The 27,982-nt window shown below is 44.8% G+C and overlaps 1 protein-coding gene and 1 long non-coding RNA gene across 2 annotated transcripts; both read left to right on the plus strand.

The window, feature by feature from the left end:
- The first annotated feature begins 1,848 nt into the window (after window positions 1-1,848).
- LOC130831768 (uncharacterized) lies at window positions 1,849-5,342 on the plus strand. The gene is made up of 3 exons (XR_009048111.1): window positions 1,849-2,526; window positions 3,761-3,836; window positions 4,919-5,342. It is a non-coding gene; the product is annotated as an uncharacterized LOC130831768 (long non-coding RNA).
- Window positions 5,343-16,220: 10,878 nt separating this feature from the next.
- Window positions 16,221-25,115, plus strand: TREM1 (triggering receptor expressed on myeloid cells 1). Its single transcript, XM_057700427.1, has 4 exons — window positions 16,221-16,269; window positions 20,173-20,529; window positions 21,813-22,014; window positions 25,002-25,115. The coding sequence occupies exons 1-4, from the start codon at window positions 16,221-16,223 to the stop codon at window positions 25,105-25,107; spliced, it is 714 nt and encodes a 237-aa protein (XP_057556410.1). The 3' UTR covers window positions 25,108-25,115.
- Window positions 25,116-27,982: the final 2,867 nt, after the last annotated feature.

Consider the following 27,982-nt stretch of genomic DNA (forward strand, 5'->3'; position numbering starts at 1 on the left):
CTTTTGTTTTCACTTTGTCAGTATCTTCTTTTTTAAAAATTTTTTATTATTATCTTTTTAATTTTTATTTTTAGATGAGTTGGGTCTTCATTGCTACATGTGGGCTTTCTCTAGCTGTGGAGAGTGGGGCTACTCTTCCTTGCTGTGCATGGGCTTCTCATTGTGGTGGCTTCTCTTGTCGCGGAGCACAGGCTCTGGGCGTGCAGGCTTTAGTAGCTGTGGCACACGGGCCCTAGAGGGCACTGGCTGCAGTAGTTGTGGTGCACAGGCTCAGCTGCTTGGCAGCACGTGGGATCTTCCTGGCCCAGGGATGGAACCCGTGTCCCCTGCATTGGCAGGCAGATTCTTAACCGCTGCGCCACCAGGAGAGTCCCTGTCAGTATCTTCTCATTGCTCCCAGGTCCGGGAGCACCACAGTGATGAGGCTCAGAGCATGTCTTTTCCTGTTTGTTCAGGGCAGTGAGTGGCCTTTTTAATCTAGAAATTCACAGGAAATTTTCTTGAATTAGATCGTGGAGGCGTTCCTCATCTCAGTCCTGTCTTTCTAGAACTCCTTGTACTCAAACGTTAACCTCCTGAACTAGTTGCCTTAGTGCTGTTCTTTCCTGTTTCTCTGCTGTTCTCATTCCTTCCCTCCCTCCCTCTCCCCTTCTTACTCTTATTTTCTGGGAGATTTCCTCAACATTACATTCCAGTCCTTCCTTGGAAATGTTAATATCCACTATGATATATGTACTTCAAAATTTCCAAGGGCTATTTTTGTTCTATGAATGTCTCTTTTAAACAGTTTTTCTGTTTTATTCATGACTCCCTAGATGGTCTCTGTTTCCTCTGAGTTGCTTTCCCCATTCTGTTCAGTTTCTTTCATAAAAAAATCTGCCTGTGGATGTTTATAGCAACTTTATTCATAATTGCAAAAACTTGGAAGCAACCAAGATGTCCTTCAGTAGGTGAATGCATAAGAGGTGGTACCTCCATACAATGGAATATTAAAGTGCTAAAAAGAAATGAGCTATCAAGCCACAAAAAGACATGGAGGAAATTTTAGTGCATATAAGTGAAAGAAGTCAATCTGAAAAGGCTCCATAATCTATGATTCCAACTGTATCACATTCTGGAAAAGGTGAAACTAAGGAGACAGTAAAAAAGATGAGTGGTTACCAGGGGTTAGTTGGGGAGGGAGGAAGAGCAGAGGGTTTTTAGGGCAGTGAAACTACTCTGTGTGGCACTGTAACAGTACATGACATATTTGTCTGAACCCGTAGAATGTACAACGCCAAGAGTGAACCCTAATGTAAACCATGGACTTTGGGTGGTAATGATGTATCAGTGTAAGTTCACTGATTGTAACCCACGTAGCACTCTGGTGAGGGATGCTGGTAGTGTGGGAGCACAGTGGGAGGCTGTGCATGGGATGGGGGCCAGGAGGTATATGGCAACTCTCTGTGCCTTATTCTCAATTTTGTTGTGAACCTAAAAAAGTAAAATCTATTCAAAAATACATGCACACGCACTGGCTTTCTTTAGTTGCGGCGAGTGGGGGCTACTCTTCATTGTGGTGTGCCGGCTTCTCATTGCAGTGGCTTCTCTTGTTGCAGAGCATGGACTCTAGGTGTGTGGGTTTCAGTGGTTGTGGCTCATGGCCTCTAGAGCACAGTCTCAGTAGTTGTGGTGCATGGGCTTTGTTGCTCCACAGCATGTGGGATCTTCCCGGACCAGGGATCAAACCCGTGTCCCCTGCATTGGCAGGGGGATTCTTAACCACTGAGCAACCAGGGGAGTCCCTAACATTTTTTTTTACACAAAAGGTGCCATGAAATAAATATAATCCTGCATCTTTTTTCATTGGAACTTGATCCACACATGGAGAGTCCACTCATTCTTTCTAAGAGCAGCAGGGTATTTTGTTGCAATTTATACAGCCACTTCCCTAATGATTGTGAAAGTGTAGAAAGGCTCCTACCAACAGTGCCACAATCCTCTTCTTTGTCCGTAGAGTGGTAATTTTGTGGCACATCTATAGGCAAATTTCTAGCAGTTGAATTGCTGGGTTGTTGGATACACAAATTTCTACCCATATTGTCAAAATTATCCTCTTCAGCGGTTACACTTGGACCTCTGAGGTTAAACCTGGACTCCCAACAATTAACAGTGCATGAGGGCGCCCACACACTTGCTAACGCTAAATCAACGTGCTCGATCTTTTCGATCTGTCAGTCCAATGGGTTCAGATTATATTTCGTTGTTGTCTGGTTTTGCACCTTTTCAGTTATAAGGAAGGGTGATCGTCTTTTTCACTACCATGCACTATTTGTGTTGCTTTTTTTTCTGTGACCTGCTTGTTCATGTTCTTAGTGCATTTTTCATTAGGTTATTGGCCTTTTTCTTATTGATCTCTTTAAACCACAAATGGTTTAAAAAAACTAAGCGATGCAAAGAGACGTGCTTCAGGAAGAACAGCCTGAGAACTGTGAGCAGAGAGAATGTGAAGCAAGATGAGCTCCTGGGGGAGCCAACGGTGATCTGGTGAGAGCTGGCAAGGGAAGAGTGGGAGGTGGGACCGGGGGGTGGCAGGAGATGCCAGCATTAGGTTGAGATGGAATTGACCATTTTGGGCAGAAGCAGGATGTAGGAGATGAAGGAGAGACCCGGGAATAGCAGCTGGGGTGAGTGGCAGATGTATGAGGCCAGTAATAGTAGAAGGAGAGCCTGGAAGAGGTGAGGTCCGGGCTGAGGAGGAGGTCTGAGAACCCTTGGTCTGGGTGAGGAATGCACCGCAGGTGCTAGGGGGTGTTCTTCATGCGCGTGAGGTCAAGGTCTTTCCCTTCCTGAGAGCTGTGTGGCTCATTGGTCAGGGGCTTCCCACTAGACATACATGAAGGGAGTGAGTATACACCCTGGGTGTCCAGGCTTGGCTGGAGACACTCGTGGACCCTGCGGTCCAGACTGAATTCCAGATTAAATGGGAAGTAGCTTCACTGATGTTCTCTTTTATTTGTGCATGACCTGAGGAGAAAGGAGGGGGAGAATTCAGAACTGAAGTGAATCCATTCCCTGACTCTGTCCCCTGAGCCCCTCAAGCCTGCCCCTCCCACCAAGCCTACACCTTTCCTCTGTCCCTGGCCTATTACCCAGTATTTCTCCCTCCCGTTCCTGCCTACCCGCCATCTTCAGCCCAGGGGTCCAGAAGCAGAGACAGTGGGAGGAAATGCTTCCCTGTGACCAGCCTCTGCATCACCTTCCCAACACTCTCATGACTCTCTCCTGTGTTTTCAGGGTGCCTGCCCACAGTCCAGAGAATGCCAGTCATGACAACATCTAAGAGCATCCTGACCCTTGTCTCAGAATGGCTCTGGTGGTGGGAGGCTCAGGAAGGCAGGGCAGTCAGCCCTCGGGTGCAGTGGGCACTCCTTTGGTCTGTGATGAGGACGTTCTCTGGCGACTGTGGAATATGAAGCAGGCCAACCAGGAGCATGTAGGGAGGATGGCTTTTTTAAAAATTAATTAATTAAACTAATTAATTAATTAATTTGGCTGTGCTGGGTCTTAGTTGCAGCATGCGGGATCTAGTTCCCTGACCAGGGGTCGAACCTGGGCCCCCTGCATGGGGAGCACAGAACCTTAACCACTGTACCACCAGGAAGTCCCAGGAAGAAGGCTTTGCGTGAGTTTAGAAGGATGAAAGAGCTGATGACAGTTGAAATAGTGTCTCTAAGCCTGGGAAGACCAGCAGGCAATAACTGCTTTGATAACCTTTCAGATGCGCTACAGTCTAAAGGGGAAGAAGAACAGAGGTCCTGGTCCTACTCCCACCACCACCAGGATGTAAGTTCAAGGTGAGATCATTCCTCTAGACTTTGAACCACAGCTCCCAGAAGTGTAGATTCCTCAGACCAACCACATTTCATAAAATGTGTTGCATGCTGACATAAACCCCAATTTTTATTTTACAAAAAGATTGCTTCCATCTTCCATGACCATCATTTTCTTAAAAGAAAAGGCACTTTGAAATTGCGAATGTTGCCTTGGATCATGAGGGTAGGAACCACATCTGGTGATGGCAGCATACTGAGCGGGAGGAAACCTGAGCCCTGAGAGCATCGTGCAGCCCAGCCCCCATACACCCCTTAGCAGAGCTCGGTTTTACATGAGGTGGAAATAAACCTCTAAGCTATGCTAAGCACCATCATTTGGAGTTTTTCTATTCTTTAGGGCTGAATCGAATCCTAATGAATGCAGCTGTCACTATGGAGAATTTTGTTAGGTGTACAATTTCAGTTTAACAGTTACTCTTCCTAAGCATTTTGATGATGTTTATTCCACCGCCTCCTGGCTTGCATTGTTGCAGGTGAGAAATCTGCTATTTAAAGTCCTTCATAAGTGAGGGCTGCTTCCTCTCTGTTTTGTGTTCTGCAATTTCTTGACAATACGCCAAGATGAGGATTTCTTTTTTTTTTTTTCTTTTTTTTATGTTGCTTGGTTTATGATAGCTTGTGTCTGTGGCTTAATGACTTTTCATAACTCTGGGAAATTCTCAGCTGTTACATCTTCATGCATTGCCTCTCGAGTTCAGTTATGCCCAGGATGTAGAGAATTGTTCCCATCTGAACAAGAAGAAAAAAAACAGATAAACTACAAAGCATAACTTTTCCAGAACTTCCAAGAGAGCTGAAGTTGCAAGGCAACCAAATAACCTAAAATCCAAGGGAAGAGAGGGCACTCCACATAGACTTGAGACATGATCCTCGGCTCACCTTCCACAGAAGGGGAGGAAGAGATGCAGAATACCAAACAAGTGGGTCAGAAAAATTCAGCTAAGATTTTAACATATTATCAAAGATCAAGTGCACGCTAGCATGACAGTACAGTCCCAAGACATAAGAGGAGTGTTCACACCTACTTGTAACTTCTGTTCCAGGTGCTCATGATAAAGATGGAAGGCAGAGAATCTCCCTCAGTGATGAGGACCTGGAGCAAGGGAGTGGGAAAATGGACTCTTACCCTTTAAAGAACAAAAGCATCAAGCCACTGGGGTGGGTGCAACAAGCCCTGTCATCCCCAGGGGAGAGGCGAAGACCCACTGAAGCTAAAGAAGTATATAGAAAAACTTCTGGATGCCAAGAACACAAATGTGATGGCTGGAGCTCCAGCAGTCACTTTGGCCGTGAGATGACAGAATTTGGAGACTGTGAGCTAGGATGGTGGGGCAGAAAGAAGGAACCAAATTCCCTGATGATGCAAAACTACCAGACCAGCTCTAGGCGCCTATCTCTGAACTTTTTAGTAAAGGATAATAAACTACTATTTTGCTTAAACTACTCTTATTGGAGTTTTCTATAATATTCAGCCTGCTAATTCTGAATGAATCAGAATCAGACCTACAACTCATTTATAGAGGGTCCCCATGTCCCTGGGACCTCCCTAGATCATAAACCCTACTTGTAAACCAAGATTCAGCCAGGCCACAAGACAACATTGTGCTTCCATGGGTAGCTCCCCTTGCAAACTCCAGCTGCTATTAAAAAAAATATATATATATATAATAATGTATATGTATATATAGTATATACTTGCATTATATATATATATATATAAAATTATCTTAGTGTGAAAAATATTACTAGGCTGAAACTTTTTGAGTATTTAGAACTGAAAATACGGAGTCTAAAAACTACTGCTCCCTTAGTATGCCACCCGGACTTAAGGAAGTCACAAAAGCTTATCCAAGGGTAAACCAGCTAAATTACTCCCTCTAGTGGTGAGTTTAGATTTATACAAGGTTGAGACCTGAAGGTTTGTTGTTTTATTTTGTGACCAAAAAAAAAAAAAGTCTGAGTTTGGAAATATTTTCACTCAGTTTTTAAAAACTTTTTTCTTCTTTAAAAAATGAGTTTCTGTTCCTTCTGTTTGATAATAGTTCAGGTACTGTGGAATGTATCACATTTTTTCCCCACTAAAACTTACGTGGCTAAGGGTTTCTGATATAATTATTTTATAAAAGATTTAAAAGTTGCCATTATCAGACTGGTTATTGCATAAATAGCTGCTGTCTATATAAACTGTTTTTGTAATCCACATAAGACTGAGAATGGTGTGAACGAGTGCTATCATTCCACTAGGACATTTTGAAAAAGTCTTAAAAGTGTAATATTTTGATAATGTCTTACGTAATCAAATCGTTGGTAATAATCTAATCGTATTTTATGAGGTTATTAATAAACTTTGGATTAATACAATACTGGGACAATGACTATTTCTATCTAAATATTTTTGAGAAACTGGAGTTCAAAATTTAAACAAATTGTGGTCAAAGAAAATAATACTAGCATGGACTGACTCTACATTACAGATCTAATGTACATCGTTCATATATGCATACATATGATGCACATACACACAGCTCACACTTACATAATTCTGAACAGTGCAATAAAGAACTAAGAGGATTTTAGATAAAACTTGTTCTTGTCTGTGTTACCCCTTTCATTTGTCATATGAAATTTCCCTAAAGTTATTAGTCTCCCTAATCTCTGCCTGAGGCTAGAATGGAAGAGATTCTTTTCAGTTTACTGCCACTGTGCTAAGGTCATACTAACAGGATGACCATGTAAAATAAATACTCAGATACTTGGGCTAAGAATTAGGAAGAATAAGTATAGTCCCCATACATTCCCATGAGTTCGATACCTATGTGTACTTGTCAATATATAGAACATGCTGCTTCTTCCTAAAACCCAAAATGCAGAAGGAAGGAAACAAATCTGTCATCGACATTCTTATCAAATGTTTGAAAAAGATTTAATTATGCTACTAGTCAGTATGGGCTAGGTTGTGCAACCATCTCCCTCTTCTTCCCCCAATCTCAACAGGTTAGCCCACAAAAACTTCTCCCTGTACTCCCATTCCTGGTGAAAATGAGCCAGCGAAAATCTGCTCATCTAAGCTTTAGAGATTTGGCTGATAGAAGCTTCTACAAACACTTTAGAGCAGCGGTCCCCAAGCTTTTTGGTACCAGGGACCGGTTTCATGGAAGACAATTTTTCCACAGATGGGGGTGGGTTGGGGGGATGGTTTTGGGATGATTCAAGCACATTACATTTCTAGTGCACTTTATTTCTATTATTATTACATTGTCATATATAATGAAATAATTATCCAACTCACCATGATGCTGACAGGAGGCAGAGCTCAGGCAGTAATACGAGCAATGGGAGCGGCTCTAAATAGGGATGAAGCTTCGCACACTCGTCAGCTGTTCACCTCCTGCTGTGCGGCCCAGTTCCTAACAGGCCATGGACAGGTACCGGTCCGTGGCCTGGGGGTTAGGGACCCCTGCTTTAGAGGAAGGGGAAATGTGGTGAATTCCGTGCTGTCTCTTAAAGCCTCACTCCAACTGATATCTATTTCTGCTCATAATTTATTGGCCAAAGCAAACCACAGGGCTATACCTTGCTTCAAAGGGTCTAAGGCAGTGCAGTCCTGCTGTGTGTGGGGATTTGTTCACTGGGCATTTGTAAACAGTCCTAAGGTTACCTCGTGCTCAACACAAGTATAGTTCAAACATGTGCTGACAAGACAGTGTATGACATGGTTTAAGATCAAGAAAATGTTTCTGACAAGAAAGAAAAAGTTAAGAAAAGAGGGAAATCTAATTAATACGTTTCATATTAAGTTTCAATAGAAAAGGACAGACAGGAAAGTTAAAATTGAATTGGGTACCTCTAAAAGTGCATTTGAAGAGCGTATATTTGATTTTTTGTTTTGTTTGGTTTTTGCCATTAACCATAATGCTGAATTGCAGTTGTGTCAAAGTTAATAACCACTAATTTTGAAGGTCCACTTATACATTTATATTATATTTCGATCGTATTACAAGAATTTCTGTTGCCTTGGATAGTCAACGCAAAATGAGTTTGTTCAGTGGGGCATCTTGCTGCTGTTGAGTGAAGATGCAATCAGTCACCCTGGGTGGTGGTGAAAAAACACAGGAGTGGAGATAGGATTAAGATGGCAGAGTAGGAGGATGTGCGCTCACTCCCTCTTGCAAGAGCACCAGAATTACGACTAAATGCTTACCAATCATCGACAGAAAGACACTGGAACTCACCAAAAAAGACACCCCACATCCAGAGACAAAGGAGAAGCCACAATGAGATAGTAAGAGGGGTGCAATCGCGTTAAAATCAAATCCCATAAATGCTGGGTGGGTGACTCACAAACTGGAGAACAGTTATACTGCAGAAGTCCACCCACTAAAGTGAGGGTTCTGACCCCATGTTAGGCTTCCCAACCTGGAAGTCCAGCAACGGGAGGAGGAATCCCCAGGGAATCAGACTTTGAAAGCCAGTGGGAATTGATTGCAGGACCTCCACAGGACTGGGGGAAACAGAGACTCCACTCTTGGAGGGCACACAGAAAAGTGTGCTCACCAGGACCCAGGTGGAAGGAGCAGTGACCCCATAGGAGACTGGACCAGACCTACCTGCTGGTGTTGGAGGGTTGCCTGCGGAGGTGGGGGGCAGCTATGGCTCACCAAGGAGACAGGGGGCACTGGCAGCAGGGGTTCTGGGAAGTGCCCGTTGGTGTGAGCCCTCCCAGAGTCCACCATTAGCCCCACCAAAGAGCCTGTAAGCTCCAGTGCTGGGTAGCCTCAGGCCAAACAACCAACAAGGTGTGAGCACAGCCCCACCCATTAGCAGACAAGCAGATTAAAGTTTTACTGAGCTCTGCCCACCAAATTGGATTAAAGTCCTACTGAGATCCGCCCACCCAGTCCTACCCACCATCAGTCCCTCCCATCAGGAAGCAGCAGGAGCCTCCTAGATAGCTTCCTCCACAAGAGGGCAGACAGCAGAATCAAGCAGTATCAGCAGTATTTCGTCTTGTGGAACTGAAAACCACAGCCACAGAAAGATAGAGAAAATGAAAAAGCAGAGGACTTTGTACCAGATGAAGGGACAGGATAAAACCCCAGAAAAACAACTAAGTGAAGAGCAGATAGGCACCCTTACAGAAAAAGAATTCAAAATAATGATAGTGAAGATGATCCAGGACTTTGAAAAAAAGCTGGATGCAAAGATCAAAAAGTTTACCAAAGACCTAGAAGAATTAAAGAGCAAACAAACAGAGATATGCAATACAATAACTGAAATGAAAAATACACTAGAAGGAACCAATAGCAGATTAACTGAGGCAGAAGGATGAATAAGTGACCTGGAAGACAGAATGATGGAAATCACTGATGCGGAAAAGAATAAGGAGGAAAGAATGAAAAGAACTGAAGACAGCCTAAGATACCTCTGGGACAATGTTAAACGCACCAACATTCGCATTATAGGGGTCCCAGAAGGAGAAGAGAGAGAGAAAGGACCCAAGAAAATATTGGAAGAGATTATAGGGGACAACTTCCCTAACATGGGAAAGGAAATAGCTGCCCAAGTGCAGGAGCACAGAGAGTCCCAGGCAGGATAAACCCAAGGAGAAACACGCCAAGACATATAGTAGTTAAAATGACAAAAATTGAAGACGGAGAAATGTTATTAAAAGCAACAAGGGAAAAAGGACAAATAACATACAAGGGAACTCCCATAAGGTTAACAGCTGATTTCTCAGCAGAAACTCTGCAAGCCAGAAGGGAGTGGCATGATATATTTCAAGTGATGAAAGGGAAGAACCTACAACCAAGAATACTCTCCCCAGCAAGGATCTCATTCATATTCGACAGAGAAATCAAAAGCTTTACAGACAAGCAACAGCTAAGAGAATTCAGCACCACCAAACCAGCCCTACAACAAATGCTAAAGGAACTTCTCTAAGCGGGAAACATAAGAGAAGAAAAGGACCTACAAAAGCAAAAACAAAACAATTAAGAAAATGGTAACAGGAACATACATATCAATAATTACCTTGAATGTAAATGGCTGAATGGATACAAAAACAAGAGCCATATATATGCTGTCTACAAGAGACCCACTTCAGAGCTAGAGACACACAGACTGAAAGTGAGGGGATGGAAAAAGATATTCCATGCAAATGAAAATCAAAAGAAAGCTGGAGTAGCAATACTCATATGAGATAAAATAGACTTTAAAATAAAAATTGCTACAAGATACCAGAAAGGACATTACATGAAGATCAAGGGATCCATCCAAGAAGAGGAGATAACAATTATAAATATATATGCACCCAATATAGGAGCACCTCAATACATAAGGCAAATGCTAACAACTATGAAAGAGGAAATGCAAGGCAGAAATAGAGACACAGATGTAGAGAACAAACACATGGACACCAAGTGGGGAAAGTGGGGAGGGTTGGGGGGAGATGAATTGGGAGATTGGGATACCAAATTGTACACTCTAAACATATGCTGTTTATTGTCTGTTAACTGTATCTCAATAAAAGTCCTTAAAAAAAAAAAAAACCCACAGGAGCCAGCTAAAAGGACTCTCAGTAGCCAAACTGAGACTATGTGAATATCAAAGATGAAATAGCAAGGGATTCCCTGGTGGTCCAGTGGTTAGAACTCCGAGCTGCCCCTGCAAGGGATGGAGGTTCCACCCCTGGTCGGGGAACTAAAAGATCCTGCATGCCAAAAGAAATAACAGTCAGTCTATTAAGACAAATTGAGTCTTAGGAGGCTATAATTATAGTTAGGAGCATATAATTATATTCACAAATGGAAGAATAGAATATATTTTTCTTTACAAATAATGAGTGCTATATGTAGGTTGGATTTTTTTTCCCTGAGATTAAAAAATTGTTCACATTTAATTGTATGTTTGAAGAGTGGGTAGAAGTGTTCCCATGCCCAAAGGCGAGAATAGTCCCTGTCAGCAAGGCTAAGAAAACATTCCCATTCCCCGATCGGCACAGCCTTGTTTATCGATTGTGAGTGAGCTGGTTATTCGGGCTCGGCTTTCTGATGAGCACTTCTCTACCCTGGTCTGAGCTGAGATTCTGAAGCCAGGTTTCTCCTTTGCCAGCTGGTTCCCTGCACTAGAGGGAGACTGGGTGCGGGAGGAAGGGCACTTCTTTCTGTTTGTATCCTCTTCCTGTGAGTGTTGCAGCAGCGATGCATTTCGACTGGGGCGAGGGCAATGGCTCCATTGGCTGCACTTGGTTCCAGTTTGCAGTTTTTCCTACTCCTTGTAACAGCCTTATTGGGCCTCTTTAGAAATATCAGTACCAGAATTCAGAGATCTGAGTCCTAGACCCATAGGGCCCTCCTTTGAGCCAGAAAAGAAGGTATACACATTCCCATTGTTAAAAAATGTCCCACATATATTCTAGCTAGGTTAGGACAGATATGTGATTAACCAATCCATATTAAGAAAGAAACTACTACCTTATCCCATTGTGAAGATTTGGGCCTTTTGACATGGGCCAATGACTTACTAAAGAAGGAAAAAAATCTAAACAGAATAATATTTACACAGGCTTTCATAATAGTACTGAAAACAACGTTTGAAAAATAAAACCAAAAAGACTCATGGTACCTTAAAATAAACCTTTCTGGTGCTGAGGCCTCCAATGGAGGAGGTATGAGAATGGAACTTTTAACAGAGCCGTAGTAAAATGAAAAGGAATCCTAGGTCACAAGTCCCAAGACTATTTAATGAGAAGCTGTAAGAGATAATAGCTTCTGGGAGAAGTAGTTTGAGAATTTAAATAGTTTGAGAATTTAAAATACTGGATGGCAGGACTTCCCTGGTGGTCCAGCGGTTAGGACTCTGTGCTTCCAGTGCAGGGGGCCTGGGTTCAGTCCCTGGTTGGAGCTCTAAGATCGCACAAGTCTCCTCGAGAGCCGCTCTGCCCCCGCACCCCAAAACAACAGCAACAACAACAACTAGATGAGTGATTGAACTCCTTACAAAAATAATGCATAAAACATGAGAGAATACTTTACATTCTGTTTCCTTCAAGTACTCAAAGCACTCAGACAGGTAGAGAAAGACTGCTCTCATTTAAATGCTCTCAGCTGCCACCTCTAGTTAGGACAGCGTGAAGGAGCCATCACTTTCCTGTGATATTCAAGTCTAGTTAGAAATCCTTCTGGGCTTTTTAACTAGAAGTTCCCAAAAGGGGGCTTCCTAGGTGGCACAGTGGTTGAGAATCCACCTGCCAATGCAGGGGACACGAATTTGAGCCCTGCTCCAGGAAGATCTCACATGCCGCGGAGCAACTAAGCCCGTGCGCCACAACTACTGAGCCTGTGCTTTAGAGCCCATGAGCCACAACTATTGAGCCCATGTGCTGCAGCTACTGAGGCCCATGCACCTAGAGCCTGTGCTCCGCGACAAGAGAAGCCACGGCAATGAGGAGCCCACGCACCACAACAAAGAGTAGCCCCCACTCACCGCAACTAAAAAGAAAGCAGGCGCACAGCAAAAAAGACCCAACACAGCCAATAAAATAAATAAATAAATAAATTAATTAAAAAAAATTTCCCAAAAGAGAAACAGAGGAATGAGAACCAGAGGAAAGAAAGAGAAAACCAGCAAAAAGGTAGTAGACTAAAGTGCTAACCTATCAATAATTACCTTAGATGTAAATCATCTAAACATCCCTACAAAAGACAGGAGCGTGACAGAGTGACCACAATTCAAATAGATGCTGCTTCTAAGAAACTCACTTCAAAGTCAGCAATTAGGAAAGGTGAAAGAAAAAGGACGGAAAAAGATATAGAAACATGAAATTTTTAAAAAGCAGGAGTGGCTATATTAACATCTGATAAAGTAGACTTCAGAGCAAAGGAAATAGCTAGAGACGAAGAAAGACATTCTATACGATAAAAGCATCAATCTATTACCGACCTGTGTTCTTGGCCTTCCCCAAGCAGTAGAAATTGACTAGAGGCCAGACAAGAAGTTCAGGCAAGGCTTTATTGGGGCCCCTGATGCAGCAAGGGGGAGCGAGAACAAACTACAGGTTCCCTTTCTCGCTCCCTGAGGAGGGGCAAGCTTGTTTCTTACATGTGGTGATGGTAGGCGTGTGCCCAGGGGGGTGGCTTGGGTGTTTTGCCCACCCCTTAGGTGGAGCACATGTGTGCAGGGGGCATGTACAGTGCCCTGCTTTTGCTTCCGACACCCTGTTTCTGCTCCAGGCTCTTCAATAGTGGCAGTTGGGATTTTTGTCTTTGTATCTTTTGGTCTAAAATTTGCTCCAACTGCAGCATGCACACAGTTATTTTTAGTCCCATATACTTGTAGTTTCTTTGTATTTTGTAGCTTGAGGAGAAGTGTGTCCAGGTGCAAGCATTGCAGCACTGCCAAAAAGGGTCCTAGGTCCCAGCCTGTCTCGAATCCAACTGGAAGACTAACGATCCTGTGGGGTTACATGACAAACAACAGAACCTCAAAGGACATGAAGCAAAAACTAATGAAAAAAAAAAAGATTCTCTTAAGCTTCCAGGAATTTGACCCTTAGCACAAAGTAGGCAAACACACAAAAAATTAGCATATGTTGTATTATTCATTTAGGTGTGGAAGACACATTGTAAGAAGAGGGATTTGTTAACTGTGCTAATCTGACACATCCTTGTCAAAATCATGTAAACGCCTTTCTGAGTCAGAAAATTTCAAAACCTCTCCATCTACTTTCCCTCCCTGTGGGCCAAACTAATAAAACAGTGCTTCTGGCGGATTTAAATCCAAGCACAGTTGCAAACCTGGTTTCTGATATTATTTATAGAATAAAGAATAGGATAAACTTTAGTAAAATCTTAACCACAATAGTAGGATTTAAATTTCTTTATTATTGTCTATATTTTATAAATTGCCACATTCAACAGTTTTAATTTAAAACCTTAAAGTTAACCTTAGAAGTTTTTTGCTTTTGTTTTTATTTTTATTATTTTTTTAATTTGCAGACATGATAGAACCTTTTTGCTGTCTTCATACTTGAATAGCAATAAGCTTGGGTATAAAATTCTAGAGGAAAATTTTCTTTATACATCATCCCACTGTCTCTTAGCATTTGTCACTAAGAAGAGGGGTCAAGAAGAATGTTACTTAGCATTTCCTACTCAGTTCAACTTTTTTGAAGGAATCAAGTTTTCTTTTTCTGTTTGTTTAGCAGCAAGAGTTTTTATTTAAATTAAAAAATTTTCACCTGGAAACTTCTCAGTCTTGGTTTCACTTCATAAATTTTTCCTTGCCCATGTTGAATTCTCTCAACCTCCAATTTCAGATATCTTTTCAGATCTGGAAAGGTTTTTTTCTTAAAATTTTTATTGAAGTATAGTTGATTTACAATGTTGTATTAGTTTATATATATGTAAACATATATTCATATATATATAATTTTTAGATTCTTTTCCATTACAGTTTATTGCAAAATATTGCATACAGTTCCCTGTGCTATACGGTAGGACCTTTTGTTTTATCTATTTTATATATAGTAGTTTATATCTACTAATCCCAAACTTCTAATTTATCCCCTGGCTTCCCCTTCTGTAACCACACGTTTTTTGTCTCCCGGCTTCCCCTTTTGTAACCACACGTTTTTTTGTCTAAGTCTGTTAGTCTGTTTCTGTTTTGTAAACAAATTCATTTGTATCATATTTTAGATTCCACATATAAGTGATATCATATGATACTCATTTTTGTCTCTTACTTCACTTTGTATGATTATCTCTAGATCCATCCATGTTGCTGCAAATGGCATTATTTCATTCATTTTAAAAAATATTTATTTATTTATTTATTGGCTGCATTGGGTCTTTGTTTCTGCATGTGGTCTTTCTCTAGTTGCGGTGAGCGGGGGCTACTCTTCGTCGTGGTGCAGGGGCTTCTCATTGTGGTGGCTTTTTTGTTGCAGAGCATGGACCCTAGGCACATGGGCTTCAGTAGTTGTGGCATGTGGGTTCAATAGTTGTGGCTCATGGGCTCTAGAGCACAAAATCAGTAGTTGTGGAGCATAGGCTTGGTTGCTCCGTAGCATGTGGGATCTTCCGGGACCAGGTCTTGAACCTGTGTCCCCTGCATTGGTAGGCGGGTTCTTAACTACTGCACCACCAGGGGAGTCCTATTTCAGTCTTTTTTTTATGGCTGAGTTTTATATATCTATAAGAGTTATATACATATATATATACCACTTCATTTTTATCCATTCCTCCGTCAGTGGACATTTAGGTTGCTTCCATGTCTTGGCTATTGTAAATAGTGCTTCTATGAACATTGGGGTGCAGGTATCTTGGAAAGTTTTTTTTAAAGTATATATTTTTAACTTTGTTTATGATCCATTGTCCCATGTTAGAGTTCAAGAACATCCCTTATTTGTAGATGATTTGTAGGTTTGATTTTTGTGCCTTGTCCTCCAATATATTTCTGAGCCCTTTAAAGTGTCCTTACTTGTTTTACATTTGGGAGTATTTCTGAAGTGAATCTTCTCTGTTATTGACTTGATTTTTCACACAGTCAAATCTGCCTTTTATTGCTTCTAGTATGGAAACTTCTGGAATTTTTCTTCTTTCCCCAAGTCTCATACTACATGATCCTGCATCCTTTCTTTACTAGTCTATTTTTATTTCATGGTGGCCGGGACCTCTCAAATTGTCTCTGGGGTTTCCTACCCCTCTGTGGGCTCCCAGGTCGTGTCTATGACAGGAAGCAGGGTGTGGGCCACCCTGGTGATGAAGAGGGGTGGGTCTCAAGTCAGAAAAAGCCAAGAGAAGCAGGGTGGGGTGTGTAGGGACAGACTGTAGAAAGAACATGTGTGTTAGGTCTAGTGCTGAGCACTTTTCATAGGGACCTCATTTATTTCTCACAAAAACCCTAAAAGTGCGGTATTTTTATCCCAATCTGTCCCTCTGTGTGTGCGGCTCTCTTACCTGCACTGGGAATGGAGAGCAGGCCTCAAGAGAGCAAGGTGGGCATCTGTTCCCCTGATATCGGTAACACCTTCTTTTCGTTTACACAGAAGTACTATTTTCACTGAAATTTTGTGAGGTTGGTTGAAAAGTTCATTGTCATTACCCCCGAGAACAGGGAACTGGGGTTTGAAGAAGCTTCGTGGAGACTTGAGCCCAGTCTTGGATTGCTGTGTTGTCCCTGATGTCCGGAGCCAAGACAACCAGTGAGGAAACAGAGCGTCAGACACAGCACCTCCCGGTGATGGCGTATTATCCTGTTGTGCAACTTTCTGGATCCTCTGGGTTAGAGTATTGCCTTGTAGCTGTGCTCGGAGCCACAGGGCAGCGGAGTTGGTGCCCATCAAGGATGAGGAAGCCCGGGTTCTGGGGGCTGCTCTGGATGCTCTTCATCTCAGGTAAGATGAGGAAGAGTGTGAGCAGGTGAGGTCTTTACCCAAGACCTAGGGTTGGGGGGCAATCCCACCATGGGAAAGGTTTCCCTTTCCTTCTGAAGCTCCGGGGGATGTGGTCGCCCAAGACAGAGTCAACCAGTAGATATACCAGACTAGATTTCTCTACCCAGATTTAGCAGAATCAGGAGAACACACAGGGCCCAAGAACAGAACTGAAAGGGATGGGTTAGGGAAACAAAATGTCTGTGCCTTTTGATGTTGTCAGGGACACACAAAACCCTGGGTGGGAAAATAATCATAGGGTAAATCTCGACTTGACGTGATCTAAAAGAATTTGATTTGAGTTGGAAGGGGTTTTTTTCCCCTTATATTCCATCATGGTGCTTTTGATGTTGACAGTCTATTGAACCCCAAAGACAATTCATTCAACAAATATTTCCCAGGGGCCAACCGTAAGCCAGGAAATCTGCTATTGCTGAGAACACAGAAGTGAACAGAAGAAAAGTGCTCAATCTCACGGAGGCGATAAGCTCAGGGCTCCACGGTCTGCTGGCCTTGCAGGGCTCTTATTGCACAGCTCACACTTTCACTTTAAAAAAAAAAAAAAAAAAAAAAGGGAAGTCTTGGGGCTTTAGTTACTCCTGCTCCTAATCCTTATGAATACAATGGGAAAACAAGCAGAGAAAGGGAAAGTGTCAACAGGGAGTTAAAAGAGAGGTTTGCTTTGAAAAGACACAAAGGATTCCAGGGAGAGGGTGTTGACCCAGGACCCACTGCTTTGAGCAAAGTCACAGGCAATCTCCGGAAGAGCCTGCGCAGCAATGTCACTTTGTGTTTCCTTGGAGCTGGGATGATGATCCGGGTGGGCATATGGGAGTTTGGTTCTCATGGATCAGTGTACTTCCTTGTGTCTTATTTATGTTTTCCCAAAGGAGAACTGGGAGAAGATGGAAAGTTGAAGATGGAGAGAAAACCAATGGTTTTTTCCACTGTGTCCTATGGTGGGGGTGTGGGGGGAGTGGTTAGGAGATAACCTAAATCTTCTAGCTCCTGTATCTCAGGGAACAGAATTGTTAGGTGGTTACTCACACTTGGGCCAGGAAGTGGGCTCTAGTCCCGGCCAGACAGCTGCTTGGGCAATCTAGCTCAGAGGTTTAGGGCTGACTCTAGAGTCTGACTACCAGGCTTTGAATCCTGACTCCACCTCTTTCTCCTGTATGACCTTGGGAAAATCATTTTAATAACCTCTGGGTTATTAAACATGCTGTGCCCCAATTTCCTTATCTCTAAGCTAGGAATGATAGCAGTATCAACCTTAAAAGTCATCAAGATTTAATAACATAGTGTTTTAAAAACACTAGTGATAGAAGGTATTTGTTATTCTTCTTTTACTAACATATTATAAGGAATTCGTTTCTTTCAATGGTGCAAAAAATGGTGTACAGAAACACTTCCTCAATAGATTCCAACCGCCTCCTTTCACAAGAGACAGGCAGTCCTGCGAGCAATCTGTCTCCTGTAACTCCTGCTGTCTTAGTCCATCCCAGCAGCCGTAACAAAATACCACAGACTGGGTGGCTTATCAAGAACAAAAACTTACTTCTCTCAGTTCTGGAGGCTGGAAGCTCAAGGTCAGGGTACCACTATGGTTGGGTTCTGAGGCAGGTCCTCTTCTGGGTGGTAGGCTGCCAGTTTCCCACTGTGCCCTCATGTGGTGGAAGGGGCAAGGGAGCTCTCTGGAGCCTCATTAGTAAAGACACTAATCCCCTTCCTGAGGGCAGAGCCCAAAGACCCCACCTCCTCATACCACCACCTTGGAGGTTAGGATTTCAACACGTGAATTTTGGGGGGACAGAAACCTTCAGATGAATAATGGCAGCAACAGATGTAGGTAGTGGTTGCCTGACCTTGGTAGTGGTAGGTAGTTTGACCCAGCGTTACTGTCCAGCCCATTTTCTGGTGATCCATGGAGGAAGGCATCCCAGGTCTGGGTGGATGAACGGCAGTCCCTCGGTAAAGTTCTAGAGCCCTGCTGTGTCCAGCTCAAAGCACAGACCTGGATCTTCTTACGCCCACTCTTCTTGGCCCTCCCATCAGCAAGGCTCCCTTGGACTAGACCAGAAAGTCATTCCAAGTCTAGGTTCACGTCCAAGAGTGTGATTGAAACTTTTGTCCCGGTAACCGAAGGGTTCTCAGGCTTGGCACTATGGACGTTTTGGGTGGGATAATGGTTTTGTCATGGGGGCTGTCGTGTGCACTGGAGGGTGTTTAGCAGCACCCCTGGCCTCTGCCCATTAGATGCGATCAGCACCCCCCGTTTTCAGGTATAACAACCCAAAATGTCTCCAGGCATTGCCCAATGCCTCCGGAGGGAAAACGGCCCCCCACGCCCCAGGAGAGGACCACTGCTGGGACTCCTTGACGTCCTATAATATTTAGAACTCTTTTGAGTGCAAGCAGCATAAACCCAACTAACGTGAAAATAGGAGGGGGGAGTTCTTGGCTCAGGCAGCTCGGAAGCATGAGGGGTGCTGGTCTGGACACAGCACTGCTGTGTTCCTGCCACAGATAATGTTGCCAGGTCTCTCTGTCCCTCCCTGTCTTTCTCTCTTTGCCTCTGCGTAGCCTCATTCTCAGGCCGACTGTGTCCTCACAGTGGAACTGTAGCAGTTAAAGGTTCACATCCCATGGACCAATCAAGACAGCAAGAAAGAGCTTTTTCTCAATAGCTGTAGCAGTCTAAGGGAGGGTTCCAACTGGCCCAGCCTCAGTCATGTGCCCATTTCTAGGCCAATCAGCACGGCCAGGGTGGTGAGGTTCTTTGCTTGGCTAAGCCTGTGTCTGTGTGTCCCTCCTGGAGAACATGTGCAGCCCCATCAGTAAAGCCACACAGGATGAGAAAGATGAGCCCCGGGAGGAAGAGGGGCTCTGCTACCCCAGGAAGGGAGCGTGTAGAACCACTAGCCAGACATGAATGTCCACCATGTCCTCGAGATGGCTTCCTCACCACGTTTCCAATAGTTTTTTGAACGGATCTATCTCCCCTGACTTAGATGAACCTTCTTTCTTTCTTTTCTTTCTTTTTTTTTTGGTTGCACTGGGTCTTAGTTGCTGCACACGGCTTTCTCTAGTTGTGGCCAGTAGGGGCTACTCTTCATTGCGATGTGTGGGCTTCTCAGTGCAGTGGCTTTTCTTGTTGCGGAGCTCAGGCTTTAGGTGTGGGTTTCAGTAGTTGTAGCACTCAGGCTTCAGTAGTTGTGGCACACAGGCACAGTAGTTGTGGCTTGCTTGCTCTAGAGCACAGGCTACTAGCTGTGGTGCATGGGCTTAGTTGCTCCAGGGCATGTGGGATCTTCTTGGACCAGGAATCAAACCCGTGTCCCTTGCATTGGCAGGCGAATTCTTAACCACTGCATCACCAGGGAAGTTACCCTAGATGAAGTTCCTTAGCTGTTCAGTGGAAGGCCTCTCTGCTAGTAGTATGTCTTCACATCCACTACTGCACCCTGTACATCCTTCTCTATATTTGTTCCCTCCCATCATGCCCCCGTTACTCATGGTCTTAGCATGTGTCCCAAGCTCTGTTCTGTTAAGGCAATTTCTTCCTCTCAAAAACAATCATGTATAAAAGTTGATTTGCACAAAGCATATGCAGTCTACCTCTTGTAATAAAATCATACAAACAAAAACAACACATACCACACAAACACACAAAACTACTCACAGTGATAAGATCTGGGGTCTAGTGCTAACTTGCAGGGCAAGTTGCATCTTCCTTGAAGACCTTGAGGATCTTGTCTGAGAACTGGGGGATGTAACAAGAAAAAGACATGGCTTCTCTTTGTTTTTTTCCAAAGAGAGGAAAGCTTTTCCACACAGAGCTTAACTCTGATTCTCTGCTTACAGAAATCCAAGCTGCAGTTGAATTACCTGAGGAAAAGTACACTCTAGAAGAGGGCCAGACCTTGAACGTGGACTGCCCCGTCGCCGTCGGGATGTTTTCCAACAGCCGGAAGGCTTGGCAGAGGCTGAACGATAAAGGGGAGGTCCAGACACTGGCAATCACAGAGAGGGTCTCAGAGGGCTTGAGTCAAGTGCAGGTGGGGAAGTATTTCCTAAAAGACATGCCCAGTGAAGGCATACTGCTTGTACAAATGACGAATCTTCAAGCAGAGGACTCAGGACTGTACCGATGTGTGATCTACCAACCTCCCAAGGACCCCATCACCCTGTTCTACCCTGTCCGCCTGGTGGTGGCCAAGAGTGAGTGACCTGGGGGTGGGTGGTAGAGGGTGGGGAGAGCCAGACCAGGTGGGGGTGGGGCAGTGATGGTAGCACCAACAGGGCTGTGGCTCAAGATTTCTAGAAACATGTGCACTCCCAGCAGCTCCTTGTCTCTCGTCTGAGGTCCTTGAGAGCTATTTGGTCCAACAGTAAGAGGTGGCTTCTTTGTATGGGATTCCTCTTGGGGAGCAGAGGCTAAGATTCTGTATTGTTGTAGGAAGTGGGGTAGGAAGGAAAGGTGTGTGGTGGCCGGGAGAATTTAGTCTCGTTCTTCAGGTCTTCATGTAGAAATCATTTCCTGGGAAGCCTCTGTGAGTCCCTCTCCCCATCCTGAGGATGCATTTGGGGGCCCTCCTGTGTGCTTCCAAAGCAGTGCTCCTCAGACCTTACTGCGGGCATGAAGCATCGGGGATCTCGGTTCAAATGCAGACTCTGATTGCAATAGGTCCAGGGTGGGACCTGGATTCTGCATTTTGGGTCTCTTCCCAGACAGTGCTGATGCTGCTGGCCCATGGCTCCCGTTTTGGGTAGCAAAGCCCCAGAGCTCACTTCGTGCCCCTTTCATGGGCAGCACTATCTCACTGAGTTGAGTAATGGCAGGTTTCCTTCTGTGTCTCCCCTATTCATCTCTGAGAACCCTGAGGGCAACCTTGTTCGGTTCTATAGCCCCAGCAACGAATGAGGTGCCTGGCACATGGTAGGGGCTGCGTAGATGTTGATGGGATGAATTAAGGAAAGCAGATTAGAGGGGGGCAGGTTCAAGTTCCTAGCACGTGTGGAATTCTCAGCCTGAGGAAGACAAGATACACATGCAATCTATTAAAAGCAATATATCACAGGTACAGGTGTGTACAAGGCAGAGAGAATGGTATAAGTTAATCAGGGAATTATTCTTGAAGCAGATGGGGGCATATGAATTGGTGAAGAAGAGCAGGCAACTGCATTTCCAATGACATAAATAGCTGGAAATTCTTTTGTTCTTCCCTATCCCCCTTCCTCTCTCTTTCCCACTCTTCTTCCCTTCTTCCCTGTGTCCTTGTCTCCCTCACTTCCTTCTTTTCTTTTTTCCTGTCTCTGACCCAGGCGGATGCCACATTATTTCTTTAATTTTAACAAAAGGAAACCTTGCTTCTTGAATGACCATGTTGATTTCCATCTTCAGTTCCATTTACCCTACCAGTCATCCGTCAGTCCATCCATCCATTCACCATCCATACAACCATACATCCACGTGTCCAACCATCCAATGTGCCTTCTTACAGATCCTTCAGAAACTCCTGCCTCAGATGAGAATCCTATCCAGATATCGGCTCAGATTTCCACCCTTCCTCCTATCACCACTGAGAACTGGAGCAAGCTCCATCCCAGCCCCAGGACTGTGACCCAACCCTTCTCAGTGTCAACTGCCAGCGTCTCCTCTCCTGGCCTTACAGTCACCCCCACAAATGTGACAGATGTCACCAGGTATGGTTTCCAAGTGTCTGGGCCTCTGGTTTGGACACTAATCCCTTTGATTCCCAGTCCATGTGCTGAGAGGAAGTTGGGAGTGAGGGATGGGGGAGGGTGCAGGGCAGGGTGAACTTGAGTCATCTCAGTCTGGGGGACCTTCCCAGGGGAGGAAGAAGGTGGTGCTGGAGTGCGGAGGAGGCTCTTGGAGGCGATGAAGAGGCTGCCATTCTCCCCACAGTTCCCCTGTGTGTTTCCTTCTTGCACACCAGAGGAGTAAGGAGAGGAAATTCATCTCTGCTGAATTCCAGTGGTTCAACCAACCCCTAATAGTGCAGTGGAAAAAGAGATCCTGGATTCTAATGTCAGACCAACTGAAAGTATAACTTTGGGCCAGTCAGGAGCCCTCTCTGGCTTCAGTTTCCTTGCCTCTATAGTAGGTTGGGAGGTGGGTGTTTTTAGATATTGAGAGTATTTTCATTTTTTGTAGTATTGATAACTCTGAGATGAACATATATTTGCAGGTGTCTTTTTCCTTTTTTAATTTATTTTGGCTGCCCTGAGTCTTTGTTGTGGCATGCAGGATCTAGTTCCCTCACCAGGGATCAAACCGGGGCACCCTGCATTGGGAGGGCGGAGTCTTACCCACTGGACCACCAGAGAAGTCACCTCTTTTGTTTCTTTAAAAAAAAAGGAAATTCCCTTAAGAACAGTTGAACATTTATATTGCTCTGTATACATATTGCCAAATGGTTTTCCAAAAATTGGAAACAATTTGTAGTGGGATCCCTAATGCATAAGGGAAGCAAGGTCACTGCTGGCTTGTCTACAGGGATTTGGTATTTAAAAAATATACTGCTAAAATAGGTGAGAGCTGAGACCTGCTTTAACCTCTCTATTATTATGGACTCTGAGCTCCATAGGGTAGAAGCAGCACCCTTTCCCTCTTAAGTTGTGCTTAAGTGCCTGGTACATAGAAGATGCCCATTAACTCTTTAAAATAAAAGATCTAGTGAGAGTCAGTGCTTTTCTTTTTCCACATGGTTAATTTCCCAGCATGTAAATTGAGAGTGCAACCCGTCACCCACATTCCTAACTAAAGGCTGCGTCTCCATCTATTAACTTTCTGTTAACTAACATGAACCATTCTGTGAGTCAGAGTCCAGTCAGGGAAGCAGAAGCCACTGAGCTGTTTGAAAAAGAGAGAATTTAGTGGAGGGAGCAGTTTGTCCAAGTGATGGAAGAGCTGAAGCACCAATCCGGAGATGGAGGGTGTGACACCTCCGAGGAAGCCACTGTCACCCTGTCTTAGGAGTGTTCTGCTGAGGCAAGCTGTGGGGAAAATCTTGTGCAAGTGTTTTAGAAGTGATCCCAGGTAAAACCATTCAGGGTGGGACTGGGAAGGGAAGGAAACCTAGCAAATGGTATCATAACCAAGGTGAGTCCCGCAGGGAGAACCTTTGTTCAGTCCTGCAGGGGCTTCTGGGGACCACAGGAGTTGTCTGTATGGGGGGGGGGGGGCGTGGAGGGCTCTGGGACCTGGAGTTTTTGTACTCTCAAAACTCAGTAAGGGGTGGCCCTAGTGGCACAGGAATTCCCAGGCACTGTAGCTGGGGTAGAGGTGGGGTGGGGTGGAATGGAGTGGGGATGTCTGGCTGCCTGTATGCAGCCTCAGAAAGGGATGCAGTGCTGGCCCTTGAGAGTGGGCACATTCTAGGAGCTCCATGCAAGAAAATGTTCAAGGGCTGGGAGGGGATAAGGCAGGGCACTGGCAGGAGAGACTTGGAGAGGTTGCAGTTAGTGGAGCTGGGACCTTTGGGCATTACGGCTGGAACCAGGCACAGGTTTGCACCGCAGAGGGCACAGCTGCAAGCTTGAGGCTCCAGACAGGTGCTGCCTTCCAGTCCCCAGTCCCCAGTCAGCGCTGCTAGTGGCTGAACTTGGCCGGGCCACCTCAGACATCTAGTTCCTGGAGATGCAAGACAGCACCACAGGCTGAAGGTAGATTTTAGCACAAGAGGACCTTTGCTACTTTCTATCACCATTCTATCATTTCTGCCTTTGCTGGTTTGTACATTCAGTTTTAAGTTTTGCATAGGCAAATGTGTTGATTTTTAAATTATTGCTTTTATTCCTTAATTGTGCTTGATTCTATTTCCCGGTGACTTCTCTATTTTTTTCCACTTTATTTTAATCTTAATTCGTGTGTGTGTGTGTGTGTGTATTTGCTTTATGGTATAAATTATAGAACAAGTGACTTTTTCTTCATCTTGCTATCCAGATACCACAAGACTATTTACTAGACAATTCTTGCGTACCTACTGGGCTACTGATTTCCTTAGATGCTAAATTCTTAGATATCCTTAGATCCCTATCTGAACTTCTATCTGTTTCCCTGCTGCCTATTTCTTTCTTTCTTTCTTTCTTTTTTTGACACCGTGTCTCTATAAATTAATCTTGCTCTAACCTATTTCCACATCTGCTGTCTAGATAGGCCAAGTTTCCTCACTCATTTGCATCCCTTTCTTATGGTACCTACTGACGTTTACCTGGGACTTTTAGAATCGTTACTAAAGTCTATAAAAATTTGTGATGGGATTTTGATGAGGACTGGCCTCTTCTCAGTTTATAGATGAGGAAACTGAGACCAAAGAGGTGAGGTGACTCTCCCAGGAAGTAGGTCCTGATGCTGAGAATGGAAACCAGGTTTCCTTGCTTTGGGAGCCCTCGCTTTCTCTAGCTGCATCCCAGCAGGAAGGAGCCACATCAGCTGACCCTTTCTCCCTGATGCCTCTTCTGGACACGGACCTCGTGCTCTCTCCTATGTACTCTAATCAGTAGCTTTAGGCCACGGCACAAACCAAATGCACAGGACAGGGCCAGCCAGTATGGGGAAAGGAAGGATGAGAGCAGATGAGTTAGGGGACATGAAGGACTTCTGTAAACACTCCAGTGTGTGGCGGTGTCCATGCCAGCAGCAGTGTTGAGTCTCCTTTCTTCCCCAGGGACCTTGGGATCAGCATCCTCATTCCCGTGGCATGTGGACTCCTGAGCAAGAGCCTCGTCTTCATTGCTCTGTTTGCTGTCACACAGAGGTCATTTGCACCCTAGGCGCAGGAACCCACGAGAATGGCCTCTGACCTCCATCCATGTCCATCTGGCAGTTGTGCTGAAAGAGGAGTGTGAGGGGGAGGGGACGGGGTGGTGGTGGTCAATGACCTGTGCTGAATCTGTAACACAGGTGATTTCTAAGGCTTGGGATCCCACCTTCTCAGCCCCGCTAACTCCCCTCGTTTCACTGATAACCTTGAGTGTATGCTTTGCCCCCTCATAAAAGCAGCTAAGGCCCCAAAGGTGCCGTTCCACCAGCAGCTCAGGGTTTGCATTAAATAAAGACACTGCCCGATGCTTTTCGCTGTCAATGTCCTGTGGGGGCTGTGAGGCACAGAGGACACAGCTGCTAACTCTGCCCTGGTCCTCACCCTGGACCACAACACTGTGGCCTGAATTGGACAGAGTTCCCACCACAGAAACATTCTGTTCTCCCGGTTGCCGGGGCCATCCTTTCCTCTAGAATCAGATGTTTAGGTTTCTCCCCTTCATTTATGGCCCTTTCCAACACTCCCAGTAAAGAGTGTTGAAAACCATGGAATGAAGAGAAGGTGAGAGTTCTGTATGTGGGAACAGGGAACTGAGCTAACCAGAATGTCATATCCTGGGAAAATACTGGGAGGATGAGATAGGATCCAAGGCACAGGACCAATAAGAGGATATCATTTGTCTACTGTGTGCGTTTATTGTGTGCGTTATTGGAGGTGCATTTTGTCACTGGATCCTCAGAACAACCCCGTGAAGGCAGACACAAGAGAAGTAAGTCACCACTTACTGGCAGGAACAAAAACTAGAGCTCCTTTACCGAAGACCAGGCACCGCAAGCCATAGAGACTGGAATAACCAGGAGTTGGCTCTATCTGAATGCCTCTTCCTTGTATCACACAAGAGGCAGGGATGGTGGGTGACCAGTTCTCACCAATTAGCTCCTGGAGGCTGTCCCCTGTGTGCACTGCTAGTTCTGCCTCCGGCCTTCCTCTTCCTCTCTCTCTGCCCCTACAACTCCCCTTTCACTCCCAAGCTTATTCATGAAGTAGGTGTCCAGGCCCACCAACAGATTTAAATCAGTAGTTCCTGATTTTCTACCTCTTCTGACTCTAAAGGGAAAGGGGCCTCATTAATGGGGAAGAGGTGATGGGTCCTTCCATTCCCATTCAGGAATGAGCAAGGCCAATGTCATCCTAAATTCCGTGAGAGCAAACACACCCTACCACCCACAATCCATCTGGTGTTAGGAAAACATATTCTTACCATCAGGACACCCTTTCCCTACTCTTATGAAACAAGTACACTGAGAGCTAAGGTACAGTCCTCCCCTCCCTGAGCCCACTGCCAACATACGAGGACTTCCTCACCAACCTGGGGACTGAACCCTCCAAGAGGATAGCACTGACCCCAGATAGATAATCTCTGATCGCCCAATTGAGCCTATTAGAAGGTAGTGAAGGGAATTCATGTCACCCTGGTACTTTGGATGCACTTGATCCAGAAGCTGTTCATCTCAGTGCATCTATTTTCCTGCCCAAGAGAACCAAGCCACGCGGAGACAGTAAGTGCATGGCCTGCAGTGTTTGCTTTCTGAGGCTGCTTTTCTGGGACTTGCATTCTAGCAGTTCCAATGCTTCCCCTGCTTGTAAAGTTGACAAAAAAGGCCAGAGCAAGGGAAGAAGCACCGTTAAATGCTGTCCAGGGGAGGCCAAACACTTTACGGCAGTGTTTCTCAAACTGTAGTCCTTAGGCCACCTGCATCAGATCCTCCTGGAGCATTTGTTTACAATGCAGATGCCTGGGGTCCCCCCAGACCTACTGAGTCATAGCGCGGGCTGTCTCTTGGTGGTAATAAAGCTTATTTGGGACATAGGCTTCCAAGAAGTCATCCTCTCCTTTCCAAACACCATGACACATTCATATATTCATCCTGAGTTAACCAGCTGCATGATTTGGTATGATTGTGTGATTAATTTAATTATGGATGAAATAATACTTCAGTTCAATATATTAAACTCACCTGAGGAATTACATACACTAAATTGGAAGGCAAGTGGTTGTACTGGACGCCCTCCTATTTGCACCTGCAGGCTTACTCTCCATCCTTTTCCCCCCTGGTCTGTGCCCGGGAACTGACCAGGCTCCCTTGCCCGCCAGCTTCTGGTTGGGTTTGGCCAGTGGGCAGCAAGAAAGAAGAGTGGGGGATGGAAAGAGAATGAGGTCAGGGTTTTTGTCCCCTGGATTCCCTCCCCATGGAGTGGCATGAGGGACCCCATAAGCCCCTTCAAGCCCCTCATCAAACACCTGTTACCTCCAAGTTCGGGCAATCGCTCCAGTCCCTCGAGCCTTTAGGCTACAGGTGGTAATGACTCACCACTGCCTCCAGCCTCAGGGTACTGCCGCTGCATCCTTTACTGGTTTCCCCTAATTCTACCCACACTTTTATTAAACACTTCACAATCACCTCTTTCAGTGAGCCACCTATTTCTTGCTGGGAACTTGACCTACACAACACTGTTCTGTGGTTAATTGCACAGGCGTTGGAATTAAACAATACTCAGGTTTGAATCCCAGCTCTGCAATATCCTTGAAATATGTCTGATGCTGAGTAACTCTGTTAATTTTGCTGGGCCTCAGCTTAGACATATTCCTCACTGCCTCAAAGGGCGTACTAACCAATATGATGATTCTTTAAAAAAAAAAAATTTATTTATTTATTTAATTTTATTTTTTGGCTGTGTTGAGTTGGTTGTGGCATTCAGGATCTTCGTTGCGGCATGCGCGCAGGCTTCCCTCTAGTTGTGGTGTGTGGGCTCTGTAGGTGTGGTCCGAGTGCTCACTAGCTGCAGCGTGTGGGCTTAGTTGCCCCTTGGTGTGTGGGATCTTA

Source organism: Hippopotamus amphibius, chromosome 11, assembly GCF_030028045.1.
Source record: "Hippopotamus amphibius kiboko isolate mHipAmp2 chromosome 11, mHipAmp2.hap2, whole genome shotgun sequence".
Taxonomy (NCBI): Eukaryota; Metazoa; Chordata; class Mammalia; order Artiodactyla; family Hippopotamidae; genus Hippopotamus; species Hippopotamus amphibius.

Excerpts from the sequence above, each read along its gene's own strand:
- TREM1 (XM_057700427.1), top strand. The coding sequence starts at position 16,221 with ATGAGGAAGCCCGGGTTCTGGGGGCTGCTCTGGATGCTCTTCATCTCA. Across the intron at positions 20,530-21,812 it reads CCGCCTGGTGGTGGCCAAGA|ATCCTTCAGAAACTCCTGCC; the intron begins GTGAGTGACCTG and ends GCCTTCTTACAG. Across the intron at positions 22,015-25,001 it reads AATGTGACAGATGTCACCAG|GGACCTTGGGATCAGCATCC; the intron begins GTATGGTTTCCA and ends TTTCTTCCCCAG.